Source organism: Choloepus didactylus, chromosome 1, assembly GCF_015220235.1.
Source record: "Choloepus didactylus isolate mChoDid1 chromosome 1, mChoDid1.pri, whole genome shotgun sequence".
In the NCBI taxonomy this organism is placed as follows: Eukaryota; Metazoa; Chordata; class Mammalia; order Pilosa; family Megalonychidae; genus Choloepus; species Choloepus didactylus.
The window spans coordinates 169,112,469-169,137,256 of NC_051307.1; the positions used below are offsets into that span (position 1 = coordinate 169,112,469).

At 34.3% G+C, this 24,788-nt stretch overlaps 1 protein-coding gene across 4 annotated transcripts in view; it reads right to left on the reverse strand.

The window, feature by feature from the left end:
* Positions 1–24,788, reverse strand: part of TBC1D5 (TBC1 domain family member 5) — a 739,731-nt gene that overhangs the window by 312,000 nt on the left and 402,943 nt on the right. For all 4 annotated transcript variants that reach the window (XM_037845606.1, XM_037845577.1, XM_037845586.1 and 1 more), the window contains 4 exons: positions 18,621–18,729; positions 17,048–17,137; positions 16,870–16,944; positions 15,372–15,439 (listed from right to left, as the gene is read on the reverse strand). In XM_037845606.1, the coding sequence (XP_037701534.1) occupies positions 15,372–15,439; positions 16,870–16,944; positions 17,048–17,137; positions 18,621–18,729 (342 nt within the window). The remainder of the gene's footprint in view (positions 1–15,371; positions 15,440–16,869; positions 16,945–17,047; positions 17,138–18,620; positions 18,730–24,788) is intronic.

A 24,788-nucleotide genomic window follows, 5' to 3' on the forward strand; every position in this document is an offset into this window, starting at 1 on the left:
TTAGTAGAAGCCTGTATTTGCCATCCAATTTACATCGCTAGGTAAACAGTACCCTTCAACATCTATACATTTCAAATATAGCCATATACTTAAAAGTCATCACATGTGGAAATTACTAAAGCTTTTTAAGTAAAATGAATAACAGCCTATTTTGGAGGTGGGGTAGGGATTGTTTTCTTTTAATCCTTTTGATTTTTAGAAGTGGAATTTGATTTTGTAAGTACCAACTTTTTCAAGATCCCACCATTTTTTATCCTTGATGCAAATATCAGGATTTAAATTATTATACATGACCACACTATCAGCTTTATCTGATTAAAATGTAGACTTCAAAGTTAGTCAGCATTGCTTAAATACCCTCTGGATCAAAAACTTTACCAGGGGCTTTGAAATAATGTTAAACAGAAATAAGACAGCTATCTGCTTGAAAGAAGCTTAAATAATTGTTTGTAACACAAGAATATACAATTGTATGAACCCAAAAAGCAAACACACAGCAATGTAGTGCATGACACAATGAATATATAAGGGTTGAGTGTATATCATCTAGGAGTAAACAGTCAAATCGGTTCAATCATAGTAGGCTTGAACAAGAAGAAATTTAAGGAGGAAGAGAAAGAACATGGAACATCATAGGAAAGGTAACCAAATCAGAAGAAAAGATATGAAGTCATAGAAGACAATAGGTATTTCAAGTGTGTGGCATAACATGCTAATTGATAATAAGAAGGAAAAGAGAATTCCAAGAACAACTACTGTCAGTTGGTAGCAGAAGAGCATGAGAGAAGAAAGATGGGCAAGTCTAGGAAGAGCTTTGAATGATAAGTTCACAATTGTGGAAAAGCAACAGAGTAACTACATTTCTGAATAGGAAGATGACCCAAAACAAAACAAAACAAAAAATAATGAAAAAAAAAAAAAAAAAAAAAAAAAAAAAAAAGAAAGAAAAAAGAAAAAGAAGTAAAGAAGTATATGAGTAATGCTAAGTGGGAGTAACCTGAAGAGGATAAAGAAGGCATTATAATGATGTGAAATGAAAAAAAAAATCACAAACTTGAATATAAAAGCCTGTGACCAAATGCATGTTGTAAAATTTCTAACTATGTAACCTTGAGCTATTTAGGTTAAGGTTATGCTTGGCTGACTCATCTATTAATACTGACCTACTGATCAAGATGGGATAATATGAAAGCATCAAGAACAGTATTTGAAGAGAAAGAATACCTAGAGCCTTAATGAGCTTTTTAAAGAGCAATAATAGTTATCTTAAAATGGTTTACTGTTTCTTACGTCTGGAGATCTCAGCCTGTTTTTGTGTTTCATTTTCATCCCTTTCTGGGTCCCTGGAAGAGGTATGACTTTCTCAGCAGTCCAGGCAGTTCCTGGGTGAACTAGTGAATGGTGAAGCATCTCCGTTCTGGTCATTATTTTAAAAATAAATTCAGGCCTGTTTTATCTTCTTCTATTATTTGACTGTTGCTTGAAATTCCCTTTTATCTGATATTGTCCCAAGACAAAGATCTTTGATCTTGTCTGTAGCAGCAAGGAGGCCTCTTTTGGAGCCAGTAATAAACAACCCCAAGATCGGAGCAAGATTACCTCACATGACTACATAAACACCTCAATGTTATGACCCTTCAGACAGTCCCTACCCAGACATCAGAGTTCGATTAGGGGTAACACTAATGACTACAGCTCCAAAAGAAGAGAAAAATTAACCTGACGACATATTCAAATCATGCATAATATATCATAGACGCTCAAGTAGTTTTAGAAAGATATCAGATGCATCGAAATAGGAAAGAAAAACAAGAAATTTTTAAATAATTATTTGGACCAAAAGAAAGTTGTTCAAGTCAAATATCGCAAATTAGTTATCAGGTTTAAAGACAGGTAAGTAGTTAATAAAATAAATTACTGTAGAGAAATTCCTTGGGAAAACTTAGCCATTAAGGAAGAAACAGAATAATACTTTTGAAAGGTGAAGTTTTTTCCCCTTCTTCCTCATTCTATGACTAAATTATAGCCCGGTATTTAAGTGGGCTTCATGTCTGAAGATTTTAGACCATTTGCCTTAATTATTTTATGTGCCTACTTCCCTGACCATTCTGTGGAAATTTTCTACGCATACTGGCCCAAATTCCTTATGGCTGATGTGATTTGAATGGATTATGGGAGAAAGTACTAAAAACTGCTGCATTCACTTTGCCAACAAATATCTCTCTCTCTTCATATATATGTATATATAGTTTGAAGCTGTGATGTACCCCAGAAAAGGCCATATTCTTTTAATCCATTCCAGTGGGTATAGACCTATTGTGGGTGGGAACTTTTGGTCAGGTTATTTCAATTGAGATGTAAATCAGCCCATTCAAGGTGGGTCTTAATCCTTTTACTGGAGTCCTTTATGAGAGAACAGAACACTTACAGAAGGAGAGAGATGAGACCAAGAGAAGCTCATAGAGAAAAGCCCCAGAGAACCTAAGAGAGAACCCACAAAAGCTCAGAGAGGAAGCCACAGGAACCAGAAGCTGAAAGCAATGAAACCCAGGAGCAAAGGACCAGCAGACGCCAGCCATGTGCCTTCCCATGTGACAGAGTTGTCCCAGATTCCGGCCTGTCTTCAGAGTCCACATATCATTGATACTTTGAGTTGGATATTTTCATTGCCTAAGAGCTGTAATTTGTAAGTTAATAAATCCCCATTGTAAAAGCCAAACCATTTCTGGTATATAGCATTTCGGTAGCTTTACCAAACCAAAACATACACACACACACACTCAGCACACACATATACACATACATATATAAATACACAGAGCAAAAGTTCAATATCCATTTAAATATAAATTATATTATATATAAATACATGGTTTTCTTTAAGTGCATACTACCAACTTGCAAGATTAAAAACTAGAGATCTACAAGAGTTAAATTGTGGCAGGTAGCTAATTTAACTTACCCACTTACAGCAAATACCCAATCAGTTGAAAATGCATATTAGGCAGACACAGCATACCTATACAACAGCATAGCATCTACAATTCCACCAACAATGCTGAAGTGCCACTTTGTGAAGTTTCATGATATACCCTTTTTTAGTAAAGTACAATTTGCCCTCTAAATTCTGATGAAGAATCCATAGCATCAAGTAAGTAAGGTAGGAAGATATATAGAAGCTCTGAAAAAGAAATAAATGTTTATGCTATTTCAGATTTTGGAAAGAGAAGTGTAATTCAGAAACATTTTCACCTGAGTCTTTGTAGATTAGACAGCCCAACTCAGCGATTAACAAGCAAGGAAACTGAAGCACTGAGAAATTAATACCTGCCCCCAGTATACAGGGGTAATGAACAGTGCAGAAGTACTTTCCACATTGCTTCTTTATCTACCCAGTGAAAATGAGTCAGTGCAATATATTTAGGTAAAATTTCATGAGTTCAGGGTTACACAGAACTTAGGTAATAAGGTTAATTAATATACCTAAATAATAAAATATTTCCTACAAGGAATACTTGATTATAATATTACCAGACTTCAAACCAGAAGATATTACATCTATAAGAATCAGAAAGAAGAGATAAAAAATTATAGTGAGTAGCATTTCTAGGAAGAGTAATACTCAGGTTTGGTGGGTTTCAGAGTAGTTTCCCACCCTCCATTATGCTTGTAGGACTTTTTCCCCATCCAGCTGGTGTCAAGTCAGGATACGTTCTGTAATTTGAATATCAGTCTAACAAAAATATCTTTGGAGAGGCAAACCTGCTTTTGAAACAGTAAAAATCACAAAATATAGACCCAAGCCGGATTCAACAATTGAGAAGATTTTGAAAAATCAACAGTGACTCTCTGGTTACACATAGAAAAAAGAGAAAAGGAAAGATGAGGTAGAGAAAAACTTTGGAATGAAAACTGTAAAAGCAAATGACTCATTCAAGCCAAAGTATCTGATAGAAAGGTAAAAGGGAAAAAAAAATCCCAGTAGACAGGGACTGAAGAAAAACTTTTTATCAGAAAATCAAAGTCCAAGAGAAGTTGTTTCTGCATTTAACCAGAAAATGAAAATGCAGATGGGATATAGGTGAGGGTAAAACTCTGAAAATAGAGATGGACAGCAAAGATATAATATGAAAGTATTACATAAGGAAATTTGAGCTCAACATAGTCTAAGATTGTTATTTGATAGGAAAAAGTGACATATTAGCTTTAAGTCAATTGTTCAATATTTAAAATATAGCAGTTTTTCTCCATACATGCTTAGATTTGGACAAATTTTACATAGTGCAAAACAATACAAAGAGATATCATAAAAGTTTGGTGTTTGAGTTTTTCTTTTCATCTTGAAATAAACAAAAATGGTAAGTAATATAGTTTTCATTATAATTTTTAAAAATCTTTCAACATATAAAGTTCAGTTACAGACAAGAGACAGTAGTAGAATGAACCCCAATTTATCCATCATGCAGTTTCATCACTAATCAATTCTTGTTTTATATATACTCCTCTGCTTCCCTACCCTTGTGCTGCCTTACCCTGAAGCAAACCCCAGGCACCAGTACATCTATAAATATTGCAGTATATATCTCTAAAAGATAAAAATCTTAAAAAATACAGTAATAGTACTATTATGATACTACTAATAAAAACAACCCCTTAAATTCATCAAATATCCAGTCAAGGTTTAAACACATCTGATTGTCTAAAAATGTTTTCTTTGTTCAAATCAAAATCTAAGAAATGCCCACAAATTGTAATGTGTTGATGTCTCTTAAGACTCTTCTACTCTAGATTCCTTTCCTTTTTCCCACATTCAGGATTTACTTATTTTACTTCCACTGTGTTAACTAACATGTTCCTCTTCCCCTAGTTTTTCCTAAAAAATTGTTAATTCTAGAGACTTCAGTATATGCAGGTTCAACTTACTGACTAGATTCTTCATGGGTAGTATGATGGACACAGAATATGTTCACAGATTCTTGGACACCTGTCTTATCAAACAGTTGCCTAATTCCCCTCTCTTTGAATATGAGTTGGCCTTAGTGACTGGTTTCTCAGGAATAGAATGTAGCATAAGTGACAGTGTAATAATGTTTCTGTCCGGTTATCCCTGGAACATCCATGGAATCCAGCCACCAAGCTGTGAAACTGCAAAGCAGCTACATGGAAAGGCCATGTGCAGGTGTTCCACCAAAAGCCCCAGAAAAGTCTCAGCTGAAAGCCAGCATCAACAGCTAGACATGTGAGTGAGCAAGCTGCCACAGTAGCTGATGCCACTTGGAATAGGGATGAGCTGTCTTGCTGAGCCCTGCCTAAATTGCAGATTTATCGGCAAAATAAATTCTGTGGTTATTTTAAACTTTAAGGTGGTTTGCAACACTGCAACAGATAACCAGAAAAGCTGTTGTTGTCTACTTCTATCAGGAGGTACATGTTACCTTGACTCTCCTTTTTGTGATGCTAACTGTGCTGGTTTGAAACTGTTATGTACCCCAAAAAAGGCCATGTTGTTTTAGTTCATTTCTGGGTGCAGACCTGTTGTGGGTGGGACCTTTTGGTTAGGTTATTTCAAGTTGATATGTGACCCACCCCATTCAAGTTAGGTCTTAATTCTTTTACTGGAGTCCTTCAGGAGAGGATAAAGGACAGAAAAAGCTGAGACAGCTTAGAGAGAAAAGCTCTGGAGAAGCTAAGAGAGGACTCAGAGAGGAAGTCCCTGGAACCAGAAGCAATGAAATGAAAGCAATGAAATCTGGGAACGAAGGACCAGCAGATGCCGGCCATGTGCATTCCCATGTGACAGATATGTCTGGATGCCAGGAGCCTGTTTTGAGTCTAGGTTTCATCCTGCTGATTCCTTAATTGGAACATTTTCACAGAAACACTAATAACCATTGATGATCATTGCCTAGATCTATTAATTCATTAGAGGTATTAAAATGTTAATACTATAATTCTATCATTCCTCTTCCTTTATTACCTAAAATACTTGCATAAAGAAACATTTCAGTTTTTCAATTATTTGGTTATCCTGAGGTATAGTTTATCACAGTTTTTAAGAATCTTATTGATTTCCATTACATTTGGTTCATGAATACTTGTTATGGACATCTGATTACACTAAGATAGAATGACCACTAATTCTGTCAGAAAAATAGTTCATGCAATCAGACTATTCTGTTTATCTTTTGGATACATTCTCACTTGACTGCAGTGAATGGGAATGAATCAGGAAGTGAGGGACAGAACAGAACTAAACACCATCAACTTTAGTGCTCCCCAAATCAGGAACGTAGGTGCCTAGTGGGAGTTGGAAAGGCACTCAACAGGGCATAATACTGACAGAAAATAAAGGCAAGTCTGGAAAATATCTGTATTATCTGTAATGAAGCATTTCTTGGACAACAAAGACAAAAGCAAGAAAAGGGTTAAGAAAAAGTGAAATAATGCAGGGCTTTGTCACTGCATTATAGTATATAACTAGGCAATTAGAAGTATTAAAACAGACAAAGCATTGGGCCCACATGAATTACTGAAGACGCAAGAATTCAATAAGATGTCCCAAGGGAAAAAATAAAGCCCTTGGTGAGAGTTTATAATCATGCAGCAGGACAGAGAAGCATAGAAGGACTTGAAGGAACAATAACTGATGAAATGCTTATACTTCAAAAGCATAAAATCAAACAAGTACTCATGCAAAATTTAAAATGAGCTGATGAAAACTCCCTAGAATACTATTAAACAACAAAATAACTAAAATACCTTACTATAGGTTTATTGTTTTATCAAAGAAAAACTGAAAATCAAGCCAAAAACCATAAAGAGGAGCAATTTGATTTAGAATGAAAGAAGACACACCAAATCCTTTTTATTTCTGTGCTCCCTATTTTGGTTTATGATTTCACCATTCTCCCTGTTAAACCAATCCTGTTTTCTCTTCTTTCTGGCATACAGCTGTATTTAATTTCCCAGCTTCATTTTCAGTTAGCTGAGGCTGTGTGACTAAGTGCTAGCCAATGGAATAAGAACGTAAGAGATGTGTGACCACAAAATCCCTTCAGTTAGTCTTCCACACACATTTTCCTTTCCGGCTGGATAAAACAGAAAAGATCACCATTGAGACCTGGGAAACTACATGTGGTTGGCAGTGGTTTGTAAAATATGCCTGCAAATTCCTTAACACATATCCCTTCTGAGATGATGTCATAAAAAGGAAATGGCTTCTATCTGCTTCCTTTTCTTTCTTAGATCACTAGCACTGTGGAAAGTGTCCTCTGGGGAAGGACACTTAAGTCCCATGGAGAGATCAACATGAAGAGAAACCAATGTGGATCCTCCAGTGCTAGTCAAGCCTCCAGATGACTATAGCTCCAGCTGACACCTGAGTGCTACTTCATGAGAGACTCCGGGGCCAGAATTCCCAGCTAAGCTGCTCCCAAATTCCCGATCTACAGCAATCATGAAATAATAATGATTATTGATCCTAGCCACTAAGTTTTGGATTGATTTTTATGTAGCAATAGATAACTAATAAAGGTTTTGATATTAGCTTAGAAAAAAACCTAAACCTTGTGGTGGACATTATCTATGGGACTGGACAGAAACTAGAAGGACCTTGAGGTCAATTCTACGGACTTGGGTACTGGGAGTGGGGATGTGGGAGGAAAGCGAAAAAAGGACTGAGCAGAGTTCTGCTGCCTTCAATTTTTTTTTGCAAATAACAAAGACAAGAGAAGCACAGAACATTCATAGGCTATAAACTGGAAGTGAATGCTGATTTTAAAAATGCAAAGAAAAGAAAGTAGGAATCTGTTGTGATGACAAGGTCAGGACCTAGCCCAAAAAGACAGCAGAAAAATCTCCAAGAGTCAACAAGGAAGATGGGCATTTAAAATCATCTTTAGGTGAGAAGATTAAGCAGAAGGATTAGGATGACAAGAAATACCAAAGGATATATTGTAGGAAGAGGGCAGGTGGAGTTGGAGTTTCAAGAGATGGAGTCTGTCACCATCTAATTAAAGGTTTTCATCTATGGTTCCTTCTAGTTCTACAGTGCACTGAGTCACCTAACAAGCCCTCTACTCTACTGCCTCCCTTCTCCCCCTCCCCCTGCCTCTCCAAAATCTTTCTACTCAAAACATAAAGGTGAAAAGCTGTGAAAAACTATACAGTATAAGTAGATGTATGTATGTATGTGTGTATATATATATATGCATATTTTAAGTGCAAGACTTTGCTACAACTGGAAATACAAATTTTATTTTGAAGTTTTTCCATAATTGAAAAAAACTATAAAAATAATTCAAAGCATTTATCTTTGAAGTACCAAGTTAGTTTCAAATTTAAATCTGCTTGAATGTTCTGAAGCTGTAAGGACTGTTTTGCACTGCTGAATAGCCTATGCCCACTGGGAATATTTCAGGAGGGGATACTGCTTTACCACTTACCAGACTTTACTTATTTAACCTTCTCATAAACATCCTATGAACCCACAAGTATAAATAGCGCTAAAAAGTTTGGTTTGTTTAATATAAAGAGGACCTCAAAAGCAAAAATTTTACCATTCCTCAGATCAGGATGACATAACTGTGCTGCCATGTACTACTGTTCCCAAACGCCAAAGATTAGGAGCATCAACAGGCTAATCAAAGCAGGATAACTGAGTGCTCTGCAAATACATCTATATTTCCACTCACATACTGAAAAATTTTTAAAAAAGATAAAAGTTCATAAATTGGAATAAATGTAAGGTAAGGATTTATATGCTTAAATAGATCAGAAATGGGAAGATATGCTTTAAAACAGGAACAATACACGGAAATATTTATTTCCAATTTTAAATAAATAGAGCGACAGATGTCAAACACAATCATTTATTTTGTTTTTACCTTAAGTGTTGTCAAACGAAAAACTATAAGCCACTGGACAGAAGAACTGTTTCTTGTATTCCCTCAAATCTGTTTTCCCCTTCTTTAATATTTAAGAAACACACACACAAGTTGCCGACAACTCTTAGAGAGCGGCTTGTGTTGTAGTTTTCACTTTCTCGGCTGTGAACAAGTGCATATGTGAGGGTTGGTCGTGCATGCACAAGCATGTACTTTGTCTGCATTAAATAAAACCACAACACAACACTGAGTACATCCACTCATTCGTGTGTGCCTGCAGTCCACCTCGAGGAGACTGAAAATATAAATACCAGCTGCTATTTTGGTGTGATCACATGAATATGGCAGCTTGTGTTTTTTTTCTTTCTTTCTTTTTTTTTTTCTTTTTTTTTGTCTTTAACATTTTAACACTGGGCAGATTGTCTGCATTAACACACACTAAAATCAATTCTGCTCTGAAATTGCTTGAAAAATCTTCTTTCCCTGAGGAATTTGTTTTTTGTTTAAATAAAAAATGGGCTTAGAGGAAACTGTAAAATATACCAACATTTATGACATCTTAACTTTTTAAAGTATTAATAATCAGTGTCAGACCAGTGGTGGTATTTCTCCCAAAATGGGAACTGTGGGGAAGATAGTCTTTAAATTTGAAAACAAACAAACAAATTAACTATCACTTTTATATATCTTTGGTAGAGAAGACTTCAAAACTAGCTTAATTTCCAGTCAGATGCTACAATGTAATTTAATAACTACATTTAAAGAAAAACTCAGACAAGTCTTGTATACTATAAAAATTCATGGATGTTTCTTAAAGGCAGAGAAAGGAAATAAAGGTAAATACTTAATATAGGCCATATCTAAAAGTTTAAAATGAATAAAAAATAACATGTAGATGTCATAACATATACTATATAAAAATATAGAGGCAATGAATTATTTATAGCAGGTACTGGACAATAGAACTTTCTGTAATGATGGAAAGGTTCTGTATATGTGCTATCTAGTCCGTACAGTATACAATAGCACTTGAAATGTGGCTACTTCAAATGAAGAACTGAATTTTTAATTTCATCTAATTTTAATTAACTTAAATTTAAATATCACATGGTCCTGGTAGCTACCAAACTGGACAATACATATTTATAGTTTTAAAAAGAGAACTTTAGGATTTATTAATGAATCCACAAAATATCAGATGATAGATTAAAGAAAAAAAGTTGAAGAGACAAAGTCAGATTAAATAGCTGTATGAGATTATGCCTAAGACTAGGTCTATATGTAAAGTATAAACAAAAGGAAGCATTATAATGAGAAAGTAGCATCTTTAAAAATCTATCCATTTAATAACGATTCAATTAGGTAAGAGACTAACTGAAAAATGAGCTGCCTGAAGAGTTAATTACAGTATCAAGAAACATAAGAGACCAAAAATTGGAGAAGATGACTAACATATCCAGTTGGCAATCAGATAAATTTTTAAGTATAGTCAAAGTTACAAGGGTAACAGTTTAAAATTTTTAATTATTTAATCAAGAGAGACAACACATTTGAAGAAAAGATGTATACATATTTTTAGACTAGATCTTGGTAGGTCAAATTACAGAATTCTTTGGTATCTAATATGGAAATGGTACTTTATTCTGAACTTGTTATTTCACATCATTTTAAATAATACTGAATTTCATTTAGTTTTAGATTCTTTGAAGCATGACAAAATTGGTTCTGATTGGACAATTTAAGTTTTGAATTAGAAATGCTGTAAATTGGAGGAAGTTCCTCGATTTACTTTCTGATTATCAATTTTTCCAATAATAAAAATGGGAATAGTAACAACCTCATTAGATTGAGATACAGAACAATTAATTGAAAGGAATGCAAAACCTCTGAGGCAAACAAGGGTTAGTGGAATAAAATAATAATAAAATTAGTTGAAATAGACAATATTTAATATAGTGACATATCTAAATCAAATAAATTCAATAATGATAGCAACAATACATGTATGAGATCAAACTATCTTCTTTTAAACTCAAACTAAAAGGTTGATATTAGTATTTCTGTTAAGTGTGCTGATATCTCTGAAGACCAGAAAGATTCTAGAGATTATTATTGCTAAAACTGAACAATACTGATTGTCAGTACTAAGATTCACAATCAGTGAGCATTTACTGAGCATCAACTCTGCTCTGTGCAATGAGACAAAACAAGATTCAGTCCATGCTCTCCAGGTCTGGAAGGTGAGACCTGTGCTAACACCAGAGCTGTATACATAGTGCTTGTATTTTGACATCAGTTATTCTGCATTATAACTAGTTTTGTTTATTTTGTTTGTTTGTTTTTCCTGCTTTTTTTCTTATTAGACTTTGAATGTCTTCAGAATCTCAGAGTTCAGGCCATGCAATGGCTGAGGAGTCATTAGATGTTCCCAGTCACTGGTGGACAGCTCTTTTGCTTCTTCCATTAAAGTCCTGAGGTAGTCTTATCAAACAGCTAAATTCAACTTGTTTGGTTAGGCTATATGAGTTTCAATTCCTCCCTCCTTTGTTTACTATTTTTTATAACTAACCTGGCTGACTCCCAATGGCCTCTGAGTGGATGACTCTGGGTCAGTGCCCACAGCCACTCCATTTCTATTTAAAACTGTAAAGAGATTGATTATAATTCTGCTTATTAGACAGCTCAAGCTAAGGCTGCTAACTTTTCTAAGGTAACTACCTAGTGTTTTAAAGGAGATATCTTTACTGCTTATTTAGCTACATATACCATGTATTTTGTTTTTTTATGAGGCCTGTCTTACTGTCACTGACAACCTAGTTACTTAAATGATTGATGAGGAAATTCATCTTTTGTTTTATTCAACACATATTTATTAAGTGCCTCTTGTGTTTCAATACAACAATGCCCTGCTTTCTGAAACTACAGAGATCAACCACTATACCCAGCACATCTGAGAGGTGCGTCCCTATAAAAATGGGTTACTTCTGAGTTAATTAGATGATTCAAGCTAATGAGAATAATTCTTCATCTCCCACTTCTCTGACCCCACTATTGTTAATAATTATCTATGATTTTATTCTACTCTGAACCCATGATTCCTCTGAACTATTTTCATTTTAAAACAGAAAATTTCATCTGTTAAATATGTTACAGCAGTCCACATCATTTGATTATTCAGTGTTTGGGACCTGGAAAGAGATGAATGTCAGACAACCAAAGGCCTTGGCATTATAACAGATCTAGCAGGAGGTAAACAAGAAGTGGGGAAGACAGCAAAGCTGTGGAAAGAATTGGAGAAAGTCTCTAGGTACCCAGGATACTGCATATACTTGTCTCATCCCTAGACCCCAATGATTAAATTAAATTTACTAACATTTATATAATAGTTTACAGTTCAAAGTGTAAACACATATAATTTAGGTCCTACAGTAATCCTATGAGAAGATTATTATTATCTCCATTTTACAGAAGAGGAAACTGAGGGGGAATGATATTGAAAGTAATGTGCTGAAGATCACAGCAAACACTAGCAAAAACTCATCCTAGGATTTTCTGACACAAAATCCATGTACTTTTCAAGATATGACCCAAAAAGATGAGTTCTAATGTACAAAACTTATAGAAATTAACAATGAGTCAAATAAGATACAATACTTTCACATGGTAAATAATGAAAAGATAGAGAGAAATTGTTTGCAAACCTGAATGGCTTCAAGAGCAAGAGAATAATAGTTATTCATATAAAAAGTAATTTGAAAAAATCCAGTGTTTGAAAAATCCCAAGAAATCTATGACAAAGCTACTTGAGATAAACAAATTCAGCAAAGGGGAGGGATACGAGATGAACATGCAAAAAATCAGTAGTGTTTCTATATACTAGTAATGACCTAACCCAGGAGGCAAATAAGAAAAAAATTCCATTCACAATAGCAGCTAAAAGAATCAAGTATCTAGGAATAAACTTAACCAAGGATGTAAAGGACCTGTACACTGAAAACTATAAAACACTGCTAAAAGAAATCAAAGAAGACCTAAATAGGGAAAGATATCCTATGTTTATGGATAGGAAGGCTAAATATCATTAAGATGTCAATTCTACTCAAATTGATCTACAGATTCAATGAAATACTAACCAAAATTCTAACAACCTACTTTGTAGACTTGGAAAAATTAGTTATCAAATTTATTTGAAAGGGAAAGAAGCTTCAAATAGTCAAAAACATCTTGAAAAAGAAGAATTAAGTGGGAGGTATCACACTTCCTGACTTTAAAGCTTATCATAAAGCTACAGTAGTGAAAACAGCATGGTACTGGTACAAATATAAAGAGATTAACCAATGGAATCAAATTGAAAGTTCAGAAATAGACTCTCAGATCCATGGTAAATTCATTTTTGACAAGGCCCCCAAATCCAATGAACTGGGACAGAATACTCTCTTCAATAAATGGGGCTGGGAGAACTGGATATCAATATCCAAAGGAATAAAAGAGAACCCCTACCTCACATCCTATACAAAAATTAATTCAAAGTGGATCAAAGACCTAAATATAAGAACTAGTACCATAAAACTCCTAGAAGAAATTATAGGGAAACATCTTCAAGTCCTAGCAATAGGAGGTAGCTCCTTAGACCTTACACCAAAGTACAAGCAAGGAAAGGAAAAAAATAGATACACGGGAACTCCTCAAGACTGAACACTTCTGTGCTTCAAAGGACTCTGTCAAAAGGGTGAAAAGGCAGGTGACTCAATGAGAGAGAATATTTGGTAACCATATATTTGATAAGGTTTTGATATCCAGTATTTATAAAGAAATCCTACAACTCAACAATAAAAGAACAAAAATCCCAATTATAAAATGGGCAAAATATATGAATAGACATTTTTCCAAAGATGAAATACAAATGGCTAGAAAGCACATGAAAAGATGTTCATCTTCATTAGTTATTAGGGAAATGCAAATCAGAATCACAATGAGGTATCATCTCACACCTATAAAAATGGCTGCTGTTAATTAAGCAAAGAGGAAATTACAAGTGTTGGAGAGGATGTGGAGAAATAGTAACACTTATTCACTGCTAGTGGGGATATAAAATGGTACAGCCACTAGGGAAGACAGTTCAGTTTGGCAGTCCTCAGAAAACTAAATACTGAGCTACCTGTGACCCAGCAATTCCACTACTATATACCCAGAAGATCTGAAAGCAGTGACATGAACAGACATTTGCACACTGATGTTCATAATGGCATTATTCAAAACTGCCAAAAGATGGAAACAACCCAAGTGTCCATCAACAGATGAGTGGATAAATAAAATAAGGTATATACATATGATGGAATACTATGAGGCAGTAAGAAAGAACGAGGTCTTGAAGCATGCAACAATATGGATGAACCTGGAGGACATAATGCTGAGTGAAATAAGTCAGACACAAAAGGACAGATAGTGTATGACTTCACTAATTTGAACTATCTAGAATATGTAAACTCAGAGTCTTAAAACATAGAATATAGGGTATTAAGAAATAGAAGCGAGAGAAGGGGGAGTGGTTACCTAATATGTACAGAAATTTTAACGAGGTTGAACTTAAATGTTTGGGAATGGATAGAGGTGAGGATAGCTTGTCACTGGGATTATAAGTAATACTGCTATATTGCAGGTGAATTTGGTTCAAAGGGGTTGTTTAGTCATGGATGTCACCTATTAATACTACAAATATAAATAAGTTCATGCATGAACTACTTACTACAAATAAACAAAACTTGCACAAAGAGTTAGTAATAGAGTGGTATATGGGCAAAAATTACCTGTTGGAAGCTATGGACTATAGTTAAGAGTAACACCTTAATATTCTTTTTTCAACAGTAACAGGTGTACCACCCCAATACTAGGGGTCAATAATGGGGGGAAGGGGGGAGGAATAAGGGATATGGGTGTTTTGTGTTTTCTTTTTGCGTCTATCTTATATTTTTCTTTTTGGAGCAATAAAAATGATCTAAAATTGAGTGTGGTAACAAATGTACAACTAATGGATGGTACTGTGACACACATTGTATAATTTGGATGGAATATATGGTATGTGAATATATCTCAATAAAAACTACAGATGAAAAAACATAATTTGGTCAGTAAGGGATTCAAATGTACAAAGCAAAAGATAAATCTTTTTAGCAATACCAATATGACCACACAATATAAGCTTAATCAGAAAATAAAAGCACATGACTTTAAATAATTGTTGGAAATGGATAGAACTTATTAAAGTTATTTTAAGATGACCAATATTAGAAATATAATAATTTATTTTCAAAAGGTAGATATGGAAATCTGTTTTAAGAATAAAAAATAAACCTTATTATCAGTTAGGTCAAAATGCAACTAGAATACTGCTTTCAATTAAGGCCCCACTATAGATTTTGTATTTTGCAAAAATTACACAGAGAACACCAATTTAAATGACTGAATATCACTTATAGTTTTACATACGTTCTTTTGACATCTTGTTCAATCATTGAGCGAAGTTCTTTATCTTGGAAGAATTTGTTCCAAAGACTCTAAAATAGGGAGAAAAACCTATTTAAAATAATCCCACATCTTTACTTGACTTTTATACATCAATTTAGTAATTTAAATTAAATTTATCCTTATTGCTGACAGGGCGACGCAGGAATGAGACATGGACACAAAGCTAAGAATTAAGGGAGCAGGGGGCCCACTTGCGTCTCATGCTAAGTGGATGACAATGCAGCCTTGCTCCAGCTATTTATTTCAGAAGATCAGGTGTATATGCTAAAGGTGCTCAAGTGGGGTAGAGCCCACCAGATACTTGTGTTTACATCAGGTGTATTTACATCAGGTGCATACAATCTAGTTTTAAGACAATGGTAGTCACAAGACACACATCTTTACAGGGCGGGCCTGCATGGCATTCTATGCAGGCCTGCGGCTCAGCATTCTACACCACCACCCCAGATATGCCTCAGGCAACATGGAAGACTCAGTTCTCCACATATCCTTCTCTGAGCTATCATTTCACATTGCAGATAGGAAATAAGCGATAAGTTTTACTGAAACCTAGCTTAATCTCAGAAATGTATCTTAGTATTCTAATATCAGTTCCTTCATTTTGATATTATTGTGTATCTTTGCTATAAACCCACTGCTACTGCCATAACCATGAAAAGGTCTGCTGGGATTATAGCAGTGCCTGTAGGTCAAATGGTCCCAGGTTAAACCTTACCTAAATTCCCAATGCACTAAGAAAGACATGTTATGTTTTTCAGAAAGCTTGGTCTTTTAATCCGATGGATTTTTATGTACATTTTAAAGCTTTAAAAGTTACTTAATATTTTATGCTCCTAGACCACAGCCTACATTATACTAAATATATGTATCAGGAAAAAGAAATGTTAATATTATGTACTACATGGGGAAAAAATTCTGTTCTCAGGGAAATAGGAGTTAGATAACAACAATGGGAAAGTTATGCAATATCTTTAAAAGTAGTCATTATTCCTAGTCTCCACTAGAATATGAATGGAGGTAGGCCTAATCTTTTCTAAACTTCTTCACAGACCCACTACAAATAGTAACTTTCTTTCTAGGAGTAAGTCTTGCCAGGTGAGCCATTTTCTTATTTTTATCATAAAGGGAGGCTATCCTCAGGTCCCCACACATCTCCAATCTTGGTAACACAGTTCTAGCTTCATTTTTATACCCATCTACTTTATTTTTATATCTTACAGACCCCTGGGACTTCCCTTCTGTAGTGCTATTCCAAAGAAATAGATCATAAACTTACTACAATGCAGTATGCATACAGCACAGAATAATTTCCATCATATTTTCAGTGGTAAAGTATGTGGGGAAAAGAAAACAGGTGGCATGAAATACAGAGCTTCCATGGTGACTGATAACCAGTCTCATGAGCATATTCTTAAGGGCAAAAGAGTTTGTGGTAAAACTGAATAAAGTTGAACTTTACCCCTTCATCCTGTGAAAGGGGATTATTGATCATCAAATCTTGGTGGCCAACAATCTTCCTTGGGTTTGTGATATGCTGATAAAGAAAAAAAAAAAAAAAACATACAAAGAAAATCAGAGGCTACTGAATTTTGAAGCACACAGAAAAAAACAACTACATTAATTAAAATACAACTTACTATTTCTTTAATGTTGCTATACCATGCTCTTAATTCTTTAATTCTACTTATCCACTGACTTTTATCTTGGGGAAGAACACAAAGAAAAAGCTGTCAAGAAAAAGAAATAGAAACTTTTGTGAAAATCATTAAGAAGTAAAACATGAATCAATGCCAAATGGAATCACAAAAAAAGTGGAGATGTTCATATTCATATTATCATTCTAATTCCCAGTAATTTATATTTGGGGATAGTTGAGAAATATATAATTAGAATATTTGAAATGTGAACAACCAAAGGCCAGAACACAAGATCCCAAAGCTATACTACAAAACAGAATCAATCCTCCTTTCAGATTTATATTAAAAATGAACAAGAAAAATGCATTGATATTCAAGTACAATTCCTATTTACATTCTAATCTTAATGGGAGTAGCAGGGGGCATTAACAAGCATAAGGTTCAATTACTAATTTCTAGGTTTAAGTTTTCACTTTATAACAAGGCAATAAAGGAAAGAACAAGCTGAGGACACAGCCTGAGAAGTGAACATGCTCCTTTTACAGCAGCAAATGTAATTTACGACTTACAATCAACTTATGAAAATAATAAGCATTCTTAAAAAGACAAAGTTGATTTAATTTAGGTTAATACAACATTAAATTAAATCTAGATTTAGTTTTAGTTTTAGCAAATGAAGGATACTGAAAGGTAAACAACAGGGAATGGGGGTGGGGCACAAATATTTGTATACAAATATTCTAGCAGCAGGTATCCTTCCTTTACTGCCTGCATCTAGCAGAAGAAAAATGTATTTTAATTATTAAATCTAAATTATTAAATCTAAAACTATCTAATTCATCAAACATTTCTTACCGTTTTCACTTGCACTTGCACACACACTGTATGCTCAATTTATGCAGATAACCCTAAAAACTTTCAATAGAAGTCATCTTAGAAATGAGTCCAAACATAATATTCATTTTTGGAGAACAAAAATGGACAATATTCCAAAGCAATTAAAAAGATAATGTAGATTATTATTACTAGTTTAGGTAACCAATAGCCCTTTTCCTCAGAAGGAGACTGAAAAAATTTCCTTCCACTTTTTCCTCTTGCTACCGTTTACTTTGTGTTCCTAGTAAAATAAATGTGAAAAATCTTTTCCATCTGCTATTTATGAAGAAAAAAGGAGGAAGAATAAATAGCAGCACTTGATATAACAGGAACATGAAAATTAATCCCCATGCCGCCCCTTCTCTGCCCAGTTTCAAGGTTTTCTGCAAAAGCCTCTGGGGAATGTAAAGGTATTTGCTCTGAGTTCTGCACCATCAAATGAGATGCAAAGACAGTTATTTCAAATGACTCCTTTACCATCACCAAGTTATTCAGGACTAAGGTGATTCAACCTTATTACTCATTAGTAAATGTGCTATGAAAGATAAAACTGAAAGATAAAATGGGTGGCCAAAAAAATTGAGAATGAAGTCTCTTGGAAAATTCAGTGATCCTTTGCATGGGTAATCTTCCAGGGCATCAGGTAATATGTTGATATATTGTAGCCACAAACTGTAAATAAATATTTTCTACTTACCTTCCAGCAAATGCTGCGGAACCTGCTGCTTCTCAGCTGCCCATTTATCCCCTTCAGCCTTATTGTTGCCAAGTAATTGTTGTTTACAAACAGTTCTTCCCATTCTTTCCTATATTCAAGAAACCAAAGCATGGGGATCCTTTTGTTAAAATACTTCTGCTTGGAGAGGCATGTTACAGGAAATTAATTTTAAATAAGCCTAAGGAATGCAACTTTTAAAATGTATATATTTAGTTGCATAATGCTTCTGACTGCATGGCTGTCTTTTTGGACGCAATTCTTCTGTAGATTTAATGAATATGTAGATCGCTACAATTAGGCCAGCGACTGCAATTCATATTGTCTATAGAGGCTATTCCATTTCCTCTAAAAAGTTGGTAGCACAGTTCAATGAATATACAATAAATAAATGAATATTAACATAAGCATATAACTGCTTTAACCATTGACAAGGATGTACTTGTTCCAAAATTATACAACAAAAAAGTATGCCTTTGATTATATTGCCTTTTCAAATGAAATATCTGTTAAAATGAACCTGTATCTCTTTAATGTCAGGCTGGGCAGTTAAGCATAATAGATGCCCTATGTTCTTTAACTTTTGGTGCTATTTACTATTAAAATCTCTGCACCTTCTTTCTACACAATCAGTTTAACAATTTTAACAGGTGCAGGCAAACTTGGAAAAGAAAAACATCAGAAAATTAAAAAGCCTCACTGTATAAACTGTTAAAGGCAAGCTTGAGTACCTTGCAGTACCTATGGCTGACTAGATAAACAACTGAAATATGCCTCCCAGGCACACAGACACCAGGGGCCTAACACCTGTGCCTCATTAATATACAAGTAAATCTGCTCTACTGGGAAACAATTGGAAATTAATTGTCCCAAACCATTTACTGAGTTTGAAGAAAGGAATTAGACCTATATTTCCTGCATCTTGCACCACACTAAACATCAAGAATCATTTGTCAACAGTTGAGGTCATAATTTCAACTTCATGAAATTTCTCTCAAATTCCAACATGCTACAATAAATGAATTTATAATTTAGCATTTATTATCAAAGCTGAAATTCTGACAATCTCTTAAGAGAAAAAGTCTCTAAAACCCTCAACCATACAGTTATCATTGGCCGAATCCTACTCATTCTGAGAAAGGACAAATTTGCACATTCTATTATCTTATAGCTATGAATGTAACCAACTGTAACACCTAACTTTCAAAGCCTGACCATGAATTAAGTTGAGTCTTTTCCACTGAGTTCCAGAAGAGTGACCGAAGGCAATGGCATACTCCTGCTGCTGCCATCAGTAGAAGAACTTCCAGTCTCGGCTCTGCAGCACTGATCCCCAATCATGCCAAGCCTTCTGTCAGTATAGGCTTTTCATTTATTATGCCAAATGGGACACAAATTCCAACCCTACAATGGAAGAAACACATTCCCACCACCACTCCATGGAAATTTATCTTTCTCATTACTCTATTCATAAGAGAAAATAATTGTGTTTTTATTATACTTAGCATTTTTATTATTAAATTGAAAAATTTCCATGATTTTTGGTTGTTTTTACTTTTTCTTTTTAAAAACTTCCTGTCTTTTTCATTGCCCATTTTAAGTATAGGATAGTGATTAAAAACATGGTATCAGAGTCACACTCCTGGGTTCAAATCCTAGCTCTGCTACTTACTAACTTCCAGCATGGGCAAGTTACCTCCCTGTGCTTCAGTTTCCTTGTCTGTAAAACGGAATAATATTGACATCTCCTCAAAGAATTATTGTAAGGATTCAAAGTTATACACAAAATGCCCTTAAAAGTGTATCAGAACACTTAAAAAATTACTATTATTTTCAGTAATAATTATAACATTTATTTCAGTGTACCTTTTTATTGATCCAAGAAAGGAGTTCCTCATACATTAGACATCACACAAATATCTGTCATATAAATTTTAACCCAATTTTTTTAACACACTGAAGGTTTTTAATTTGTGTATAATTTAAATCTAACATTTTTCCTTTGTTGCTCTTTCCATTGTTAAGTTAGTCACTCTAAGATCAAAAAAAATTCGCTAAAAGCTTGTTTTTAAATCACTTTAATCCATTTGTATTACCTACAACATTTTAAATGTTGTCCACAATCTCACATATATTGTTCATATTGTTCAAGTTTTGTTTTTGTTCAGCTTTTAGTAATATTCAAGATGATAATCAGCAATGAGTACATAAGTATATAGAGGAGTACATCTGAGAAGCCATGAAGTAGGTCTAATAGGCTGTGGTATGTATACAACAAGCACAGATTTGAAATGCATTCTGAACCCAAAAAGAATCATAACTTGTGAGAGGTCATGCAGCTCCATGGGCCTGAAAAGGAAACTAAATTCAGATAAGAGAGGGAAGTGTGAGGCAATGACAACTCCAGCCTCCTCCAAAATCAGCAACTATTCACAGGCACCAAGATATTGTGAAAGTACAGGCACAGCTGGTGGCTAAATTCATCACTATATTGTCAAGTTATTCAGTCTTATAAGGTCAAGTTACATACTACTTATGTAATGGAGGACAATTAAGTTAGCTTAAGTAAGACTCTGCACTTGTTTATGGTGTTGGTACAGGGAAAAGAGGACTGAGGCATGAGAAATGGAAACATTCTCTGAAATTCAAAACCATTTAAATTTATTCATGGACACTTCAAGTTAAGGTACATCTCAAACTGATGAAGAACTTTAACAACAGAGGAGTACAAAGGCCACAGGATAATCTATTGTCTTTCTCTTCTATGGAAGTGTTTCATCAATAAACAGTAACAAAGAGTAAACATAAACATTTATTAAGTACCTACTATGGGCTTAGCACTAACACAGATATGTAAGAAAAAGCATGAAGCAAGTTAAGGGAGTGGACAGATGGATGGATAAATCAACAGTAATACGATTATTGCAAAGTATTCTGGTAGCACAGAGTAGGGAAAGATAGTTTTTTAACCACAAAATTAAAACTCAGGATAGAAAATAACAGTAGCCCCATAGGTACTGAATCAGGACTCCCAAGAACCAAGCTGTCAGATGTTAAAGAGACCAGATAAGGCAAAATGTTGAAAAGTTTAGCCCTTCTAGAGGAGTTAGACCAAAATGAAAGATTTTTACGATCACAAATGTGAATGGTCGAGCTGTTCCTGAACCTGGGGGAAGATATATGAAAAGAACAGGAGGTATTAAGGAGTCAGTGGTGGAATATTTCACTTTAATTTAGAAAAATAAAGGAAAGGTAGTTGCAAAACTTTGTCTTACATAAAAGTATACACTAAATGTGCCTGAAATAATTCATAAAGATTTGAAAATGATAACCTAAACTGCTAAAAAAATCCATTCAAATTATAATATTCAGGCAAATTACTTCTAAAACATTCCTTTTTATGGATGAAGAAGCTGAGGCTCAGAAATATTAAATAACTTGTCAAGAAGAAAAAAGGAATTAGAATTAGAAAAAGTATATTCCTGGAATAACATGGGAGACAAGTTACACTAAAGGTAACATGATACTCCAGACACCAAAGGACCAAAATTGTCTCTGGTGACAAGGCAGGATAGAAATGTGCTTTTATGTTGTCTTCTTTAGATTTTTAGTTTTTGAGGATCAAGTCCAAAAGCAGAGATAAGTTTTCACCAGCTGGACTAAGAAAGTAAGTCACCAAGAGCTACTGTGAGTGGTTAAGAACAACCTGGAACATTTAGGTACTTAAAAGCTGTAAATGGAACAGAAAGATTTAGACTTGGCTTTAAGGATTCTCCTGCATTAGTGGCATCTACTGGCAACTACTCTGTCTTGCAGGCACTGGTCCCTGAGAACATAACCAGCATATAAGCAAAGGGAGGCAGAGATTTTATTTCTCATGCAAATGTTAATGGATTAGTAGTGTTTGCAATGCAAGTAGTGTGTTGAGAAGGGTTCTGAGTCTACCTCTGTGCCCGCTAGAAAAGAACATTATGACTTATTAAAAATGTTGGCCATGAGCATTGTGAAGAGTCCAGGGAGTACCAGGACAATTCAGTCATTTCTCAGTAAATAAAACCAACTTTTGCAGCGGCAACTGATGCCTTCTCCCTAAGACCTATGTAGGTAGTTAAATCCGCCATAATTTTTTTAATGACATAATTTTTTTTATGACATGGAAATCAATTAGAATAAGCAGTGAATAAATACAACTCATAAGGAGTTATATATTTCTAATTATCTATTTTAGAATTTTTCCAAGATAATGCACATAAAATTAGTATGAATCTAGTTACCTTCCAAATTTGTTTAATATAATTTTATACTTTTAATGATGCATAAATGAATTATGTGCTAGTTCAGAACTAGAAAATTCTGAATTGTTGTTCCAAATGGAGATACACTATAGAAAATACCAATTTTTTAAGGTACATTTTATATTTTTACGTGATGGCCGCTACCCAATTTTCAGGCACATTTGGAAAGGAAACATCTCTATGGGGCTAATTTAAGAAACCCTAACAACTACATTATGGCAAGAGTTCATGGACTACATATAATCTAGTACTTAGGATCTCAAATATTTGGTTGAGATGTGCTACTTTGGTTTCAACTGATAATTAAACTGCTGAGTGTAGTAGAGAAGGATTATTACTTCACGGAAGCCCAACAAGTGACAAAGAATGGGAGAGGAAGGAGGTGGGGGATGGTTCTGGATGTCATGGAGAAGAAGCTCTCAGAGATGATCATGCAGTTTCCAAGGTCTGCCAGGCAACAATGATCATTGCACTGCTGGGATGTGACTAGAGAGGTAATAGAACTAAGGGCCAGGGCACGCTGAAGGTGATTTTTAAGCAAGATTAGATCAGAGTTAGATGGATGGAATTATTTGAGAGTGGGGGAGCACAAGGTAAGAAAACAGAATTTGATACAAAAAGGTTTATATTTTTATCCTAAAGTGCATACCAATATGAAAAATTGTCATATTAAATATGATCACATTTTTTTTATCAAACGGGAAGTGGGACAATAAATTTTTAAATCTGTTTCTAATCTGCATAGAAATCTATTTCAAAAAGATTTCTATAAAAAAAAGACTTTACCATAATTCTAATATTTCATGTGAAAGAGTATATACCTTTATACCACTTTAAAGGTAATGATTTTGAAAATGCTATTGAAATAGAACAAGGAACAACTAACTTAAAAAATCAATGGAAACAGGAGTGTAAATTAGGTTTGTCAGCATCAGACTGTAAAGTGTGGCACTAGATATGGGTAAGCTACAACATTAGGACTGCAGGTGCCAAGATCAACCAGATAAACACCGATGTTATCTATAATTACCTCATTTTTAGCTTAAATCACAGGTAATGAGGGAACTCAGAGTCTCTAAAAGGCAATTAGAAACTGTACTGGCTTTTTTGCTTCCTGTATCAGGAATTTTTAAAAATTTTTATTTAAAGCTTTCTTTCTCCATAATGAAACATTAGGGCATATCATTTACACATATAAAAATAAATATAAAGCAATATGCACAATTACCCACAAGCTTAAAATGGTTTCTTCATATGTCTAGGTGAAATATGTTTTCCTATGAGTAGCCTCCACTGAAACAAAGGCAACAAACAGTTCACTGTAAGGAGGTTAAAATTAAAATTAAACCTCCTTTAATGTTAAAATTAAACATGATGTTTGGGTTCAAGTTTTGAATTAATTTTCAGTTGAGAAATCTGGAGCCTTAACCTGAATATTCACAAGGACATAAAGGACTGAGAGCAACAATTATGGACTGTCAGATATCATACTCGTTTTTTTTGTAAGTATCATTTTTTTTTTTTTTTTCAAAATACAAAGCTTGTGAGTTCTAAATTCAGGATCATATTAAGTAGGTAACTAGTAAACATACTTTTAGAAAAGGAATCAAGAAAAACTATATCGCAAGGTTACAAAAATTAAGTCCATAATAAAGGTCATTATATTATTAATCAAAGGAACAGTATTTAGAGATTGAGGTGCAAACTCTATGATGTTGTCTGGAGCGGACATATTTTATCTTCCATGGTTTACTGATGTTTCTTATATAATTAATAATTAAGGAAAAATTCCTTTCGTGAAGACTTTTCTCTGCTGACTTCCTCACCTCTTCCCCACTCTCACCTCACCTCATTT